Below are 13,626 nucleotides of genomic sequence, written 5' to 3' on the forward strand. Positions count from 1 at the left end.
ATGGCTGCTTCGGCGGCAACGGCGAGTTCTTCCCCCGGTTTGTGTCCAAGTTACGCCGTTATCTGCTCTTTCCTGGAGCGTTATGGAGCCCTGCTGGACTTACCGGAGCTCACCTTCCCCCAGCTGGAGCGATACCTCCAGGACACATCCTCAGGTAGGGCAGAAAAACACCAAACTGCTAACGGGGAGGAGAGACTTCACCATTGCATTAACGATAGTGCTACCGAGCTAGCAGGCTAGCAGCTAGCTAGTTGTGTGTTATTGTGTGGTTTTCTAACCTTGTTGTTTACTTAAATATAATTTACCGGCGCCCCAGAGCTACAATTCGAAGTGGAAAATGTGCACATGCATCATTTTATGATTTTTCAGGTGTCAAGTGGCCGAATTATTCGAGGTTTTCTCGCAGTTTTGAGCTTTTAAATTGGGCTTAATTTTTTTCCAAGCAGCCTTTATCTGCTTTTGGACTCGTTGTAATGCAACACAGAAAGAAATGTGCGTTGATAACAGTGATAACAGGGAGGATGATTTTGTTGTGGATTTGGCGAAAACATTGTGACTTTAGATACTCAATCAGTAATTATGCCATTGCGTGAGATAGGCACGCAATTGTGCACTTTATTTACAGTTACAATATTTTGGCATATAGTGGTTCGCTCGACCAGTGTCAATCCACACAGAATAAAAAGTTGGATTTCCGCTTATAAGTTTCAAAGTAAAACTTTTTTGAGGAATGCAATCTTTCACATAACATTTTAGTTTTAGTATCTTTAAATAGTTGTAGTTTCACTATATATCGAATCTAATGATTCCTCTCTGATTATCCCTGAGACATTTTTCTTGTTATGTATATCCCAGTACTTAACTGTTCTTTTGTTTTTCCGATAGTGGGAAATTTCCCACCTGTATTTTGAAGGCAAAAATCGCGTAACTTCCGTTTTTTGTCGCTGGCACTGGCTGACTTGACGCAGCTTTTCGCTCTCGGTGCTTTGCGCATGCGCGTCCCCATCTGAAGTCTTCCTGATTGAGTATCTTGTAATTTACGCCTCGCATTCAGCTGCTCCATTGAAATGAACTGGCGCAATGTGCCCATCTTCCACGTGTTTAAGCATCAACCTGTTGATATTATTTCGTTTCATTAAATGTGTATCCTTTCAACGACATTATTTTCAGTGGTCACATTAAAGAAGTAGACTACTGCAGGGACTACAGCTCCGATACGTACCGTTATGTCAAACTTAATTAAAAAATATATCAATTTGATTTTGCCTTGCTAATCGGCAAACCAAACATCATGTAAGACGTCTTCTGAGTCGTTAGAATGTATTAACAAATTCGGCATATATCTGAATCACCAAGCAGCGCTTGATTCAAGAAAAGTCTAGCTTTTATAACTGGTTCACACTCCTCTCCACCGTCCATCGCGGTGTATTTTGGTGGAAGATGATTTTGGCAATAACAGGCGAAACGATTACAAAACAGAATAGCTGCTTGGCGTGTTAGCTGTATGCCGAATTCAAGAGTGGCTCGAAAAGGTTCATAAATGGTCTTCAGTCATGTTTTACGAGGAGTGTACTTATGCCGATTAGTAAAGCAGCATAAAGTTGCGAGATTTTCCAATGGAGTTTAGCGTACAGTTCTCCCCATACGGGCTAGGACTACAGTGTACACAACTCTGGCTTTTTCACGCAGAGTTCTATGTGATATTTTCACAACTTTAGAGTGACACCTACTCTCTGATTGCACACGTAGAAGTGAAACTCATTATGAAATGTCAGTTATTTTGACCTTTACATGCAAACCTATAAATGTATGCCTTCACTGTACAGTAGTCTTCAAAATGGATCTGTAGTGTTTTGGACCATTCCATTTGACCTATGCTATCCGCCTTTTCCAATTGCTGACTTTGGTACTGCAGCATAGCTTTTAGAATTTGGAGAATTGATTAACATAATGATTTTGTTTTCACTAAAACCTCCATGGGGGAAGATTCTCCCATGACATATTGCATCTTAAATCTTGCCTCAAAAGAAGCAAAAAATAAAGTAAGACAAATCAAGATGACAAGTAAAGACAGCTGAACTGGAAAACATACTAAGACAAAACAAACTTCAATGGCAATAAAAGGATAATTGATATTGATAACTGATATTGATTTCACTGTCAGTATTACCTCTGCTTCTCACAAACAAGGAAAGACTGAGATAGTTTGACTGGTAGCAAAATGAAACTCCATGCATGCTCGAGTGACACACGGCTGTTTCTAAAGTGTGTTTTAGAGGATTGTAGTAACTCTGCATTTTGTTCCTCATCTACCCTCAGTTCCCAAGCTCCTGGTGGATCTTCACGTGAAGTTGCTGAGGAAGATCGGCAAGTCGGTGTCAGCAGAGAGATGGGAGAAGCATCTAGTCAAGGTAAATGCTTACAGTTTTGTATTTGTAATTATACATGTGCAAGTACTGCTACTGTGCAAACACAGGGTTTTGCCGATATTCGGTGTCTTTAAATTTGACCATTTCCATACCAAAAAAATTACAAATGTTAAGTGTTTTCCCTGGAATTTTGTTCTCGTCAGGGTGGAAAAGCTTCTGGAACAGCATTTAGACCATGGTGCACCAAAACTGTCCACTGAAACCCATGTTCATAATCAGTCAATCAATAATAATAAAACATAGTTGTGTGACAACCAGTGTACTATTGATCAATTCGACAATAAATATGTAATCACTTAAACTGCATCATATCCATCATATCAGAGGTGGATGAAACTTACTGGACCAGATCCCATTTTTACAGATATATTGGTAACCCTAATCCTAGTAAAAACCTGTATGTGGCCTAAGAAAGTAAGTGTATGAGTAATCATATGTGACTAGTGTTTAGGGGCTGTCAGCCTCAGAGATTGACTTGTGTAAAGGTCTACCCCGACTGTTTGGTCCATGGTTAATTCATTTTAATGATGCACATCTACATCTGCTGTTCAGGGGACTGGTAGAATAGACTTAAAAGTTGACAAAAAGATGGCAGAAGATCTCTTTTCCCGCAAGACTTTGCGTGTAGCTTGTTTTGTTTACACAGGAAGTTCGCGAAGTTCACCGGACAGCTACAATTTGTTTGCACTCTTGATTCGTAATGGACTTCACTAATGATGAAGATGGAGATTTTGTTTTTAGTAGTTATGAATCTACAGGCCAAAGAATAAATACCAATGCCAACTTTGGTTTACTAAAGGGTTTATCTATCTTCACACGTTGAATAATGCTAATCGCCTACTATAACTCAACATACAGTATGCTAAAGCATTAGCATGCACACTGGACAGTTGTTTGAAGTTGTTTGACATCACTTACCTGTGGGTAAAAAGTCATGATAGATATTCAAGGCCTTTATATATTCAAGCAGCGTTCCAGTAATTATTATTTATATATATCATGGGTGCATTGTTAGCCCTAATGAAGAATTCGACTTCGTACAAGCAGTTCTGCCAATGCAGTCATTTGTTGATGTAATTTCACTTCTAATGCAACATTCCTTGCAGATATGCCAGGAGTTCAATGCTACTTGGGCATGGGAACTCGAAAAAAAAGGATACAAGGAGATGACGGTGGAGTGCAAGACAGGAATCCTTAAAGTAAGCACACAAAGTTTTGTTGAACTTTAGAATGGCCAGTCTGCCTTCTCTAAGCATTTTAATTGTTTTTATTTGGTTGAAGTCACAGTATACAGGGATTGTAAAGTGGGGAGAGAAAGATGCACCAGAGTAGCCTAACCAAGCCAGAGTTAGTTTTGATTTGTTTTATTTAAACAGAGAAAATCCCATTCAGAGCAGCTTTTCAAGGTACTCAAAGACGCTTCAAAGCACGAAAAACAATGTAAAACAAAAATTACAATTGAATAACATTAAATCAAAAGCAGAAAGATAAAGTGACCCATAGCAATATAGAAATGATAACAAGAACAGTGAGCTAAAAAAAATATATCAAATAGCAAACAGATGCAAACTTAAAAAAAAAAAGCATAGAATGAAATAACTAAAGAAAACAGAGGAGAAGAACTGGTTGCTGAGACAAATTCAGTGTGGATAACAGTGAAACTTCTGGTTATAATTACTGGCAGAATTGTCAATACTTCTCAATTTAATGTGGCAGACCTCAGGCCATTTTTGGCAGTGATTTCATCAGAGAGGAAGGGATTTTATTGGACACGCTGGATAAGAGGAAGTAATTGTTTTGATTTTTATGAAGAGTGAGGCTGGAAACTGGAAAACCTCAGGCCAACGACTACAGCCCTTTGACTGCTGACTGATGCAAGCTCAGATGTAAAGAATGTGCTCTTGTACGCTCATTTCCTAAAGTACTGCTATACATGAGCTCTTTTAGTGCAGACATGAAATCATAAGGTATTTAATGTATTTCCTGATGTCCATGACAATGCTTTATGGCTGATGATGGACAAACGCAATGGAAGATGTATATTGTTGTCACGAATTAGGCAATCTGATAGACAGAATACTAAAAATAAATGTATCATTCTTTCATTCCTGTTTTTGAAAACTAATATTGAAGTGAAAAATGTATAACAGATGTGCCTCCTTTTATAACCTTCAAAAACTGCAAAATGACTTCCAACAAGTCCACGAGAAAAAAGTTAATAACTTCTCATAAGCTTTTATAATTAAAAAAAAAGTTTTCATGTTGTGCAGGTAATGGACAGGCGTAGTGACAATAAATCAGCCAAGCTCAAAACCTAGGTGGCCGCCTTAGCCAAAGTGTGCTACTACCTTTGTTTCTAGTTCAGTTATCTGCTAACTAAATGATGTGTTTGCTAGTAGAAATGTAATGACTTGCTAAGCAGCTGTTTATCTGTTAAACTAAGCTACATTGGCTACACATTGTGTTTCTCCACTTTGTTGCTGTATATGAATTTCCTTCACAATAACCTCAAGATCATACTTAGAATCACATTTTCAATCACACCTTTGTCAATTTGCTTGTAACTATCTAGCCTGCGTTTGTAAGCAGCAACAATGGCAGTGATCTCTATCAGTCATTTCACTCCCAGAACTCAGGAATGATGCATTTTACCTGTTGGAACTAGTGGAGATGATTATGTACCACTCGTCATAGATGACCACAGAAGTGTTGTATGCTATATAAAGTGGTAAAAAACAGTAGTATCATGCAACATTTTATGCCATTTGTCTTTCTCCAGTATCTGTGCGAGTGCCAGTTTGATGAAAATGTTAAGTTCAAAACTGCCATCAATGAGGAAGATCCAGATAAGATGCGGCTGCAGCCAATCGGCCGGGACAAAGACGGCCAGATGTACTGGTTTCAACTGGACCAAGACAACAATGTGCGGGTCTACGTGGAGGAACAGGACGACTTGGACGGGTCATCTTGGAAGTGCATTGTCAAGTAAGCAGACAAGCTATTTTAATTCTAGAAAGATGTTGTTGACACTGTGACATGAAATTGAAATGCTGATGCTCTCTAGCATGGTAGGTAGACTGTTAATCTGAAAAGTTAGTGTTTACATTCATCCACCCTTTTCTCCATGTAGAGACAGAAACGACTTGGCTGAGATTCTGGCTCTGCTGAAGACACAAATTGACCCTGCACTCTTGACAAAGAAAGAGCAAGATCCTGACGGTGAAGGGAACACAAAGAACGCGGAAGAAGGTAATGTGGTGAATTATAATAAGCATTACATTAAATGGAGTTAGATTAATGCTTTTAAGTTGCTTGTTCTTAAAGACATTTTTCAAGTTTTCACATTTTTCTTTTGTCATAATGTGCCATTTTTAGTGCCAGTTTTTGTAGTTTTTTCCTCCCAAAGAATCTTACAAGTACTGTTAGTTCATAGATTCTTAGTATGGTTGGCCTCTGTGAGAATCACACTCCTAATCATTGCAGCGTTAGTGCCATGTTGTACCCATCTACCCATGCTCGACACACTGAGTTAGACAGGATCATAAATCAGTAAATCAGCCTTTTAGTTTTAAGCCTACATGTCTTCTGAAAATAGTGGTATTCTCTATAAAAATTTTAACAGTGGATCCTCATTTTTCTTACAGATGGAGTTAAAAAGACCGAGGATACAACAGATGAAGAAGACAAAGACTCCAAAGATGCTGTTCTCTCAGTCTCAACAAAGACGGAGAGCAATGAAAAACTAGGACAGAAAGACAGCTCAAAATCAGACGCTGCTGAGGCCAAATCACCACTGAACGGCATCAAAGATGGCAAAGTTGAATCGGAAGCTGCCCCCCAATCAGAAAAGCTTGTTGTGGATGACAGTGTCATTACAAATGCCCAGACCATCAAAGAGGAGCCAATGGATGTATCAAACAGTAAAACAAGCGCAGCAGCAAGTGAACCAGCACCCATCTCCGAGAAATTTTGCGTATCACTGAAGGCAGAACAAGCAGAGGAGGCCAAAAGAAACACTGCAGAGGAGCTCCAGCGGGCGATGAAGAACGACCAGCTGGCCAAAATCCCCTTGAAAAAAAGAGGAATGAAACTTAGTGAGGGCTTTGACAAAAGTAGTGCCGGCAGCATTATTGTGCAAAATCCTTCTGTTCCTCAGGTCAAGGAACCCCCTAAAGTTGACGAGATTTCTGAAGAGACAAAGAAAGAGACAAAGAAAAGTGTGAACGATCATGTTAATGGCGAGGCCCAGCACGCAACGGAGAAAGGTCTCCACAGTACTCTGTGCGAGTCAAAGAAAGAGACTGAGATACAGGGGAAGTCTGCCGATGGAAAAGAGCAGCCAACTAAACTAATTGCAGATGAAAGTAAAGCCGCAGAAGCCAGCGAAAAGAAAGTGCCATCCATAGACGAGGATGGCATAAAAGATAAAAAAGATGGGGCTAGCAATACAGAGAAGTCAGTGGAGGTAGTCACGTCACATCAAGCAGACTTGGAGAAAAAAGCCCTAGATATGAAGGTAGAAAAGGAAAGCACTACAGCACCGGAGGGGAGAGAAGCACCTGTCAAACTTCCAAAGGCATCCTCACCTCTAATAACAGAGTCGCCACCTTTATCTAAGGATGTAAATAATGCACTTGTGAAGTCATCGGATCACGAAGAGCACAGAAAGATAAACAAATCCGAAACAATAGATGCAAAAGTGGATTGTACAGTAGGCAAGACATCCACATTAAAAGAAACTGATAAATCCTCAACGTCTGAGTCAGAGAACCTAGATTCAAATCATGAAATTGCGTCCAAAGAGGTTAAATCAAATGATTCTGAAAAATCGGACGAAAAACCGGGCTCTAAAGACAAGGATAAATCGGAGTCGAATCAGACTTCAAAACCAAACTTGGCAGAAATCACAGAAAATGTAGCAGAGCCTAAACACAGAGAAACTGTCAATGCTAAAGAAATGGGGACATCTGCGCCCGTTGCAGAGAAACCAGACAACTCTACAATCAAAGAGACGCAAGGAGTCATTAAAAAAACAGAGACGCCGTCCGTAGACAGAGATCCCGCAGAGAAGTCTGTTGATTCTGAAAAGATCGTATCGCCATCTGTCATTAAAAAGACAGAGATACTAAAACAGAGTAATGATACAGAGAGCCCAGACCCCCCTGAAGAGACACACAATTCTTCAGTCATTAAAAAGGTAGACAAACCATTACTCAATGAACATTCAGAAAAAACACTCAACACTAAAGAGACAGTGGAATCCTCTGTTATTAAAAAGGCAGAGAAACCGGAGTCATGTAAACCTACGGAGAAATGTGACAGCCTCAAAGATGCAGAGAAGTCTCCCACTGTGGAGGAGAAAACCGTGGCAGCTGGTGTCGACTCTGAGATAGTCAACACAGAAGATAAGGAAAAGCCTGTCCTTAGGGAAGACATAGAGAAAACTGTCAACTGTGAGGACAGTGAGGTAAATGATGTTGCTAAGATAAGCGACTGTACACCCAGGCCTGTGGAGGCAGAGGCGACAACCGTTACAGACGATCCGGCAAAGCCACAAGAGGATGACAAAATCGAAACGAAATCGGCTGCACATAAGAAGATGGAGGCATCTGAAGAGAAAGATAAACCACCCAGCCCTGTTGAGAAGAAAAATGACTCGAAAGAAACAGATAAAAAACCTGAAAGAGCAGAAAAAGAACAGGAAAAAGTGTCTGAGGAGCAGCCTAATAAAAATGAGCCAGAGTGCCCATCTACAAAAGAAAGTGAAAAGGATGCGGACAAGGATGCAGGCAAGGAAAGCGAAAAGGATACGGACAAAGAAAGCCCCAAGAATGAAAGTGAAAAGCATCCATGTCAAGACAAAGAAAGTAAAGAGGATATCACAACAGATGAATACACTAAAACAGACGAAACAAAGGAGGACAAACACACTCATAAGGATGGCGAAACCTCAACCAAAACGGAGAAATCTGGCCATCCGAATGCAAGCGAAGAACCAGACACTGATAAGCTTACGGACAACAAGGAGACAGAAGAGGAGAGCAAAGGCAAGAGTGAAGAAGGGGATTCTGCAACGAAAGAGAAGGAGGCAGATGGTGGCGATGCTCCATCTGAAGTCCAGGATGAGGGTCTTCGTCTGAAAATCAAGGCCCTGGCCCACCGAAGGAGAGCGGAGCTCCAGAGAGAGGAGAGGCAAGGGGATTCGGAGTCCGACACGAATGCGGGGAGATCCCTCCGACGGTCACCAAGGATCTCCAGACCAACTCCGAAAGCAGTGGAGATCCAGGACAGGAGACTGGAGAAATTGCAGGCTGCACCACCAGTTGAGAAGCGTGAGGACGACCTGGGTGAGAAAGAAAAGGAAGAGGAAGATGATGAGGAGGAGGAGGAGGTAAAACCTGTTCAAAAGAAACCAAGAGAGAAAAAGGTTGATCAGGAGGGCCAACCTAAATCTAAGGTAAGATTGCTCAGTAGGTGGCAATATTTATAACCTTTTCGAAGCACCTTGTATTAAAGTAGTAGTTGGCTATCTATTGGGGGTAGTAAGCACTTTCTGTACACCAGTTTTCTGTACTGGAAGTCAACATGTCGTGCTTGTTTCAGGGGAGAAAGCGACGGAAGATCCGGTGGTCCAACACGCGAACGCGGCGTAAAAAGAAAGGCTCCGAAGACGACGACGACAACAGCGACGATGAATCCAGCGACGAGGAGGAGAGCGAGGAAGAAGACGACAGCGACGAGGACTACAAGGTCGAGAGAAGCAGGAAGAGGAGGAACCGGAACAGAGAAAGACGAAGCTCCGACTCTTCGACCTCCTCAGACGACGACCTACCTCCAAACGACGACCCCTGCAAACATTGTGGCCTCCCCAATCACCCTGAGCTAGTGGGTCCCATCAGAATCCCCATTAACATTGTAGAATCACATTAGCCTGTGTGTCATGTTGATTTGAAGGCATAGTGTTGCGATTAAACTATTAATATAAATCACATTGACATTGTGATGCACAGTAAACTTCTACTCCTGCCCAAGTAGGATGGAGCCAAATAACAGTGTAACTGTCCAGTTACTTGAGTGCATTGTGAAATGCATTCCATAACTTGCCACTACCAACAAGCACCAACATAAACATTCTTCAACATCTCCTTCCTAGATCTTACTGTGCGATTCGTGTGATAGTGGCTACCACACAGCCTGCCTGAGGCCGCCTCTCATGATCATCCCTGACGGGGAATGGTTCTGCCCGCCGTGTCAACATGTACGTACCAGCCAAATAGTTGGAGACATCACATGGAAAATTAAATCCGAAAATAACCTGTCTACACCGATAATGACTTGTTTCATTAATGTGTGCCCTCTTGTGAATGCCCTCTGTAGAAGCAGCTCTGTGACAAATTGGAAGAGCAGCTCCAAAACCTGGACGCCGCATTGAAAAAGAAGGAACGGGCTGAAAGAAGGTGAGATCTCTTGACATGAAACATGAAATCGCGCAACTTTAGAGTTGTATTTCTCGATGATATTGAGTTTCCTCAATGTTTATCGTCTCCTCCAGGAAAGAGCGCCTAGTTTACGTTGGAATCAGTGTTGAAAACATCATCACGCCTTCGGTAAGTATGGTGCGGTTGTATGTTCATGAACGGGGACAGATTTCTCTTTCGGAGGGTTTGGAGTGACAGTTTCCCGACCCGTGTTTCTCATAGGTCGAGGTAGAAGAGGAAAAGCCGAAGCCAATATTAAAAGAGAAGAAAGAAGTGAAGCGAAGCAAGAGCTGGGGCCGAAGATCTACAAGGGCTAAGAAAACCATTAGCTACAGGTCTGTGCACTGAGAGAGACACCGTTTAATGATTTTATTGTTTAATGATGCAGTAATGTGGGGTTTAGAAGTACTTATGTGGTCAACCACCCAGCAAAGTGGATTCTAATCTATGCTAATGTTATTTTTACAGATTTGATGAATTTGATGAGGCTATTGAGGAGGCTATTGAAGAGGACATCAAAGAAGCAGAGGGTGGAGGTAGGACATTACATCTTACTCTGCTGTACATATGTGAAAATGATAATGAAATTTATGATCCATTCCATTAAAGGTAATGATGAGGGTTGTCTCTTTTTTTTCCACAGGAGCCGGTCGGGGAAAAGACATGGCCAACATCACGGGCCACAGAGGAAAGGATATTTCCACCATTCTCCAAGGGGAGGAGGGCAAGGAGAACGGCCGCCCGCCACGACCCAATGTCGGCCAGCGCCGGAAAAAACGCCGGCGTCTCAACGACCTGGACAGCGACAGCACCGTGGACGAGGAGGAGAGCGAGGACGAGTTTCGCCTCAGCGACAGGTAGGACTAGACATAACCCTGCAGTCAGACAGACAGTAGAGTTAAATTACACTATTAAATGAAGATGTGAAAGTTGGAGTGAAGGTTAGATGGGAGAAGATATGTTTTTATTTGTATATGTTGGTCATACATCTTTTCACAACACGACCTTTTCATGACCGGATGCAGCTCGGAAGAGGAAGAGTTCGTGGTATCGGACAATGGCGCCGAGAGCGAAACGGAGGCGGACTCCAACGACAGCGACTTTGGCAGCAAAGGCAGCGGTGGACATCGTAAATCCTCGCGGACCAAGAGGCCGTCAAAACGACGGAGAAGCTCCCGGCGGCGACGCAGACCCAGAGGGTACTCGGACGACGAAGAGGAAGAGAGCGACGAGGACGACGATGAGGACGAAATGGGTACAAAGAAGTATTTATTAGGGTTGGGCTGATATGTGTTTGCCTGATACATCAATCCGATTGTAGTCCTTGTAACTTTAGCTAAGCGTGTCTTGACTTGTCTGCGCTCTTTGACCTTCTCTGTTTCAAACCAGTTAAGAAAACATGAAGAAATAGCTGAAAATAAGCATCAGGAAACATTAAATCCTTGGAAATATTTGGCATGAAAATGGTCAAACGTAAAGATGTCAAATAGCAGCACAAATTATTGTCTATTGACAGTTAATCCAAAAATATCGGTATCAGCCTTCAAAAAACCCACATCAGCCCAACCCTAGTCTTTATATTTTCTTGATTGATTGCGATTACATCAGTCAATGTATCTGTTGTAGGCTGTTGTAGGATATTTGTAACCCATCGCTCTGTGTGTATGTGCAGTGACCGAAGGCTCCAGTGAGTACAGCGACAGTGATCTGGATATGAGTCGACGGCGGTCTCGGCGGAGTCAGAAGAAGCAGGTTAACTACTGCGAGACGTCCGAGTCGGACGCCTCTCAGGTGGAAACCAACCGGGACAAAGTGAAACCCCGCCGCCGCCTGGACAGCTCCGACAGCGAAGGTCAGCCAACCCCCATTCTGTTTACTGAATATTTCATCAGAATTATTTTTGCTGCCGGTCAACATGAAAAACGCAATACATAATAGGTCTGGCTGTTGTCAAGGACCTCACAATACGATTCTATGTCAATACTGTGGGTCATGATATGATACATCTTAATACTTCACATATTATCAATATAGTAGGGATGGGACGATATATCGAAATTCAATATATTGCAATACAAAAATGTGACAATAGCTATAGTATCATGGGGCAGAAAAATGAATGGTGATATTAGCTCCATCTTATTCTGCTGTAGTAATCACAAATGAGACGCTTGACCATCACAATTTCACAAACTCTCCATCCAAATTATATTATTGTCACTTTGTAATGACATTTTTAAATTGTTTACATTCTAGGGAGCCAATGCCATCGCTAGAGAGATTTGTGGCTTAGAAATAAACAGAATTCTGCACTGTCACACTCGAATCGTAAACCCCATAACGCCTATCGAATCATTGTGAGATAAGCATATCGTCCCATCCCTAATATACAGGATATATGACTGAAGTTTACAACTGATGCAATTTGGTTTAGGGGACAACTTCAGACAAAATTTATTTTAATATTTCCATTACTCTTTATTAGGCATATTAAATGTAAACAATGCAGACTTCGGTGTTCTGTAGTGTACTTTTTATTATCTTTATTAACATGTAAGAAAATAGGCTCAGCTCTCAGATTTATCCTTCAGCTACTGTCTAGTCCGGTGTGTATAAATTTCTCATGTTGCTACAGTATCTCAACGACAAAACTTACAGATGACATTACTTTTATCTAATTAATTTAGCTGTTGTAGCTTTTTGGATCCAAAATGCACCTCAACATCTGCCTTGAGATGCGCTGGCACCCAAATAAACTGCTAATCAACTGGGTCTTACTGTCATCGCCACACTGATTCTGTACATTTTGTTCTTGCATGCAGCAAGTTTCTCCAGAGACTCTGAGGAGGAGTCGAGGGACCGGAGGGTGAAGAGGAGAGCCGACTCCTCGGAGGAAGATTCCCGGCAGCGGCGCAGGCGGCTTGCGCTGAAACGCAGAAGAGCCTCCGAAGAGGACGACGACAACAGCGACAGCGACGACGACGACGACTCGGACGAATCCGAGGAGGAGGACCGCCCCGTCCGCAAACGGGTGAACCGCATCGACTCGGATGACTCGGACGACGACGAAGAGGAGGAGAAGGAGAAGGAGAAGGAAAAGAAAGGCGCGGCTGAAAAAGCGGAGGAGGGAGGTGGCGTTGCGGCGAAGGGAACAAACCCGTTGGACTATAATCTGGTGGAGTTGCCCCCCACCAATGGACAGAGCCCGATGAAGAGCCTGGAGGGCTTGATCAGCCGGCCTGGCGCCGGCGCTTCGGGCCTCATCACACACCTGGACCCACCCAAAAACATCAGTGCCACACCAGCCGCTGCCATAGCGCCCAACGGCCTGGTCGCCCCGGAGATGGCGCCGCAGGACGAGGACGAGGACGACCTGTTAGGAGTCACAGACCTAGTGGACTACGTCTGCAATAACGAACAATTGTAAAAACAAAACAAAAAATGGTGTCCGTTTCATTTTTTTGTGGTATTGTATTTTTATATTGCTTAACTTTATTATTCCCTCCCCCACCGACTGTCCTTTTTATTCGTGTCATCTGGAGCTCGATTCTCGTCGAGCTCTACAACGGTATGAACTGGATCCCTGTCACCAGTCTCTATTGCTCTCCCTGTGGGATTTGTACAATGAACATCATGTGGAACATCACTCAAACTAGCGCTGCGTTACCAGTAATAGTCGGTAACGATCAGATTTGTAAATCTGCTCATCATCCCCGAAA

The 13,626-nt window shown here is 42.5% G+C and overlaps 1 protein-coding gene across 1 annotated transcript; it reads left to right on the forward strand.

Annotated features, from left to right (window-relative positions):
- Nucleotides 1-13,626, forward strand: rsf1b.1 (remodeling and spacing factor 1b, tandem duplicate 1). The gene is made up of 16 exons (XM_071905223.2): nucleotides 1-154; nucleotides 2,320-2,411; nucleotides 3,536-3,628; nucleotides 5,209-5,414; nucleotides 5,560-5,678; nucleotides 6,074-8,886; nucleotides 9,033-9,314; nucleotides 9,583-9,687; nucleotides 9,807-9,886; nucleotides 9,982-10,036; nucleotides 10,130-10,242; nucleotides 10,376-10,443; nucleotides 10,551-10,764; nucleotides 10,933-11,162; nucleotides 11,580-11,759; nucleotides 12,730-13,626. Exons 1-16 carry the CDS (start codon nucleotides 1-3, stop codon nucleotides 13,332-13,334), a joined length of 5,409 nt encoding a protein of 1,802 aa, XP_071761324.2. The 3' UTR covers nucleotides 13,335-13,626.

Source organism: Centroberyx gerrardi, chromosome 11, assembly GCF_048128805.1.
Source record: "Centroberyx gerrardi isolate f3 chromosome 11, fCenGer3.hap1.cur.20231027, whole genome shotgun sequence".
NCBI classification, from domain to species: domain Eukaryota; kingdom Metazoa; phylum Chordata; class Actinopteri; order Beryciformes; family Berycidae; genus Centroberyx; species Centroberyx gerrardi.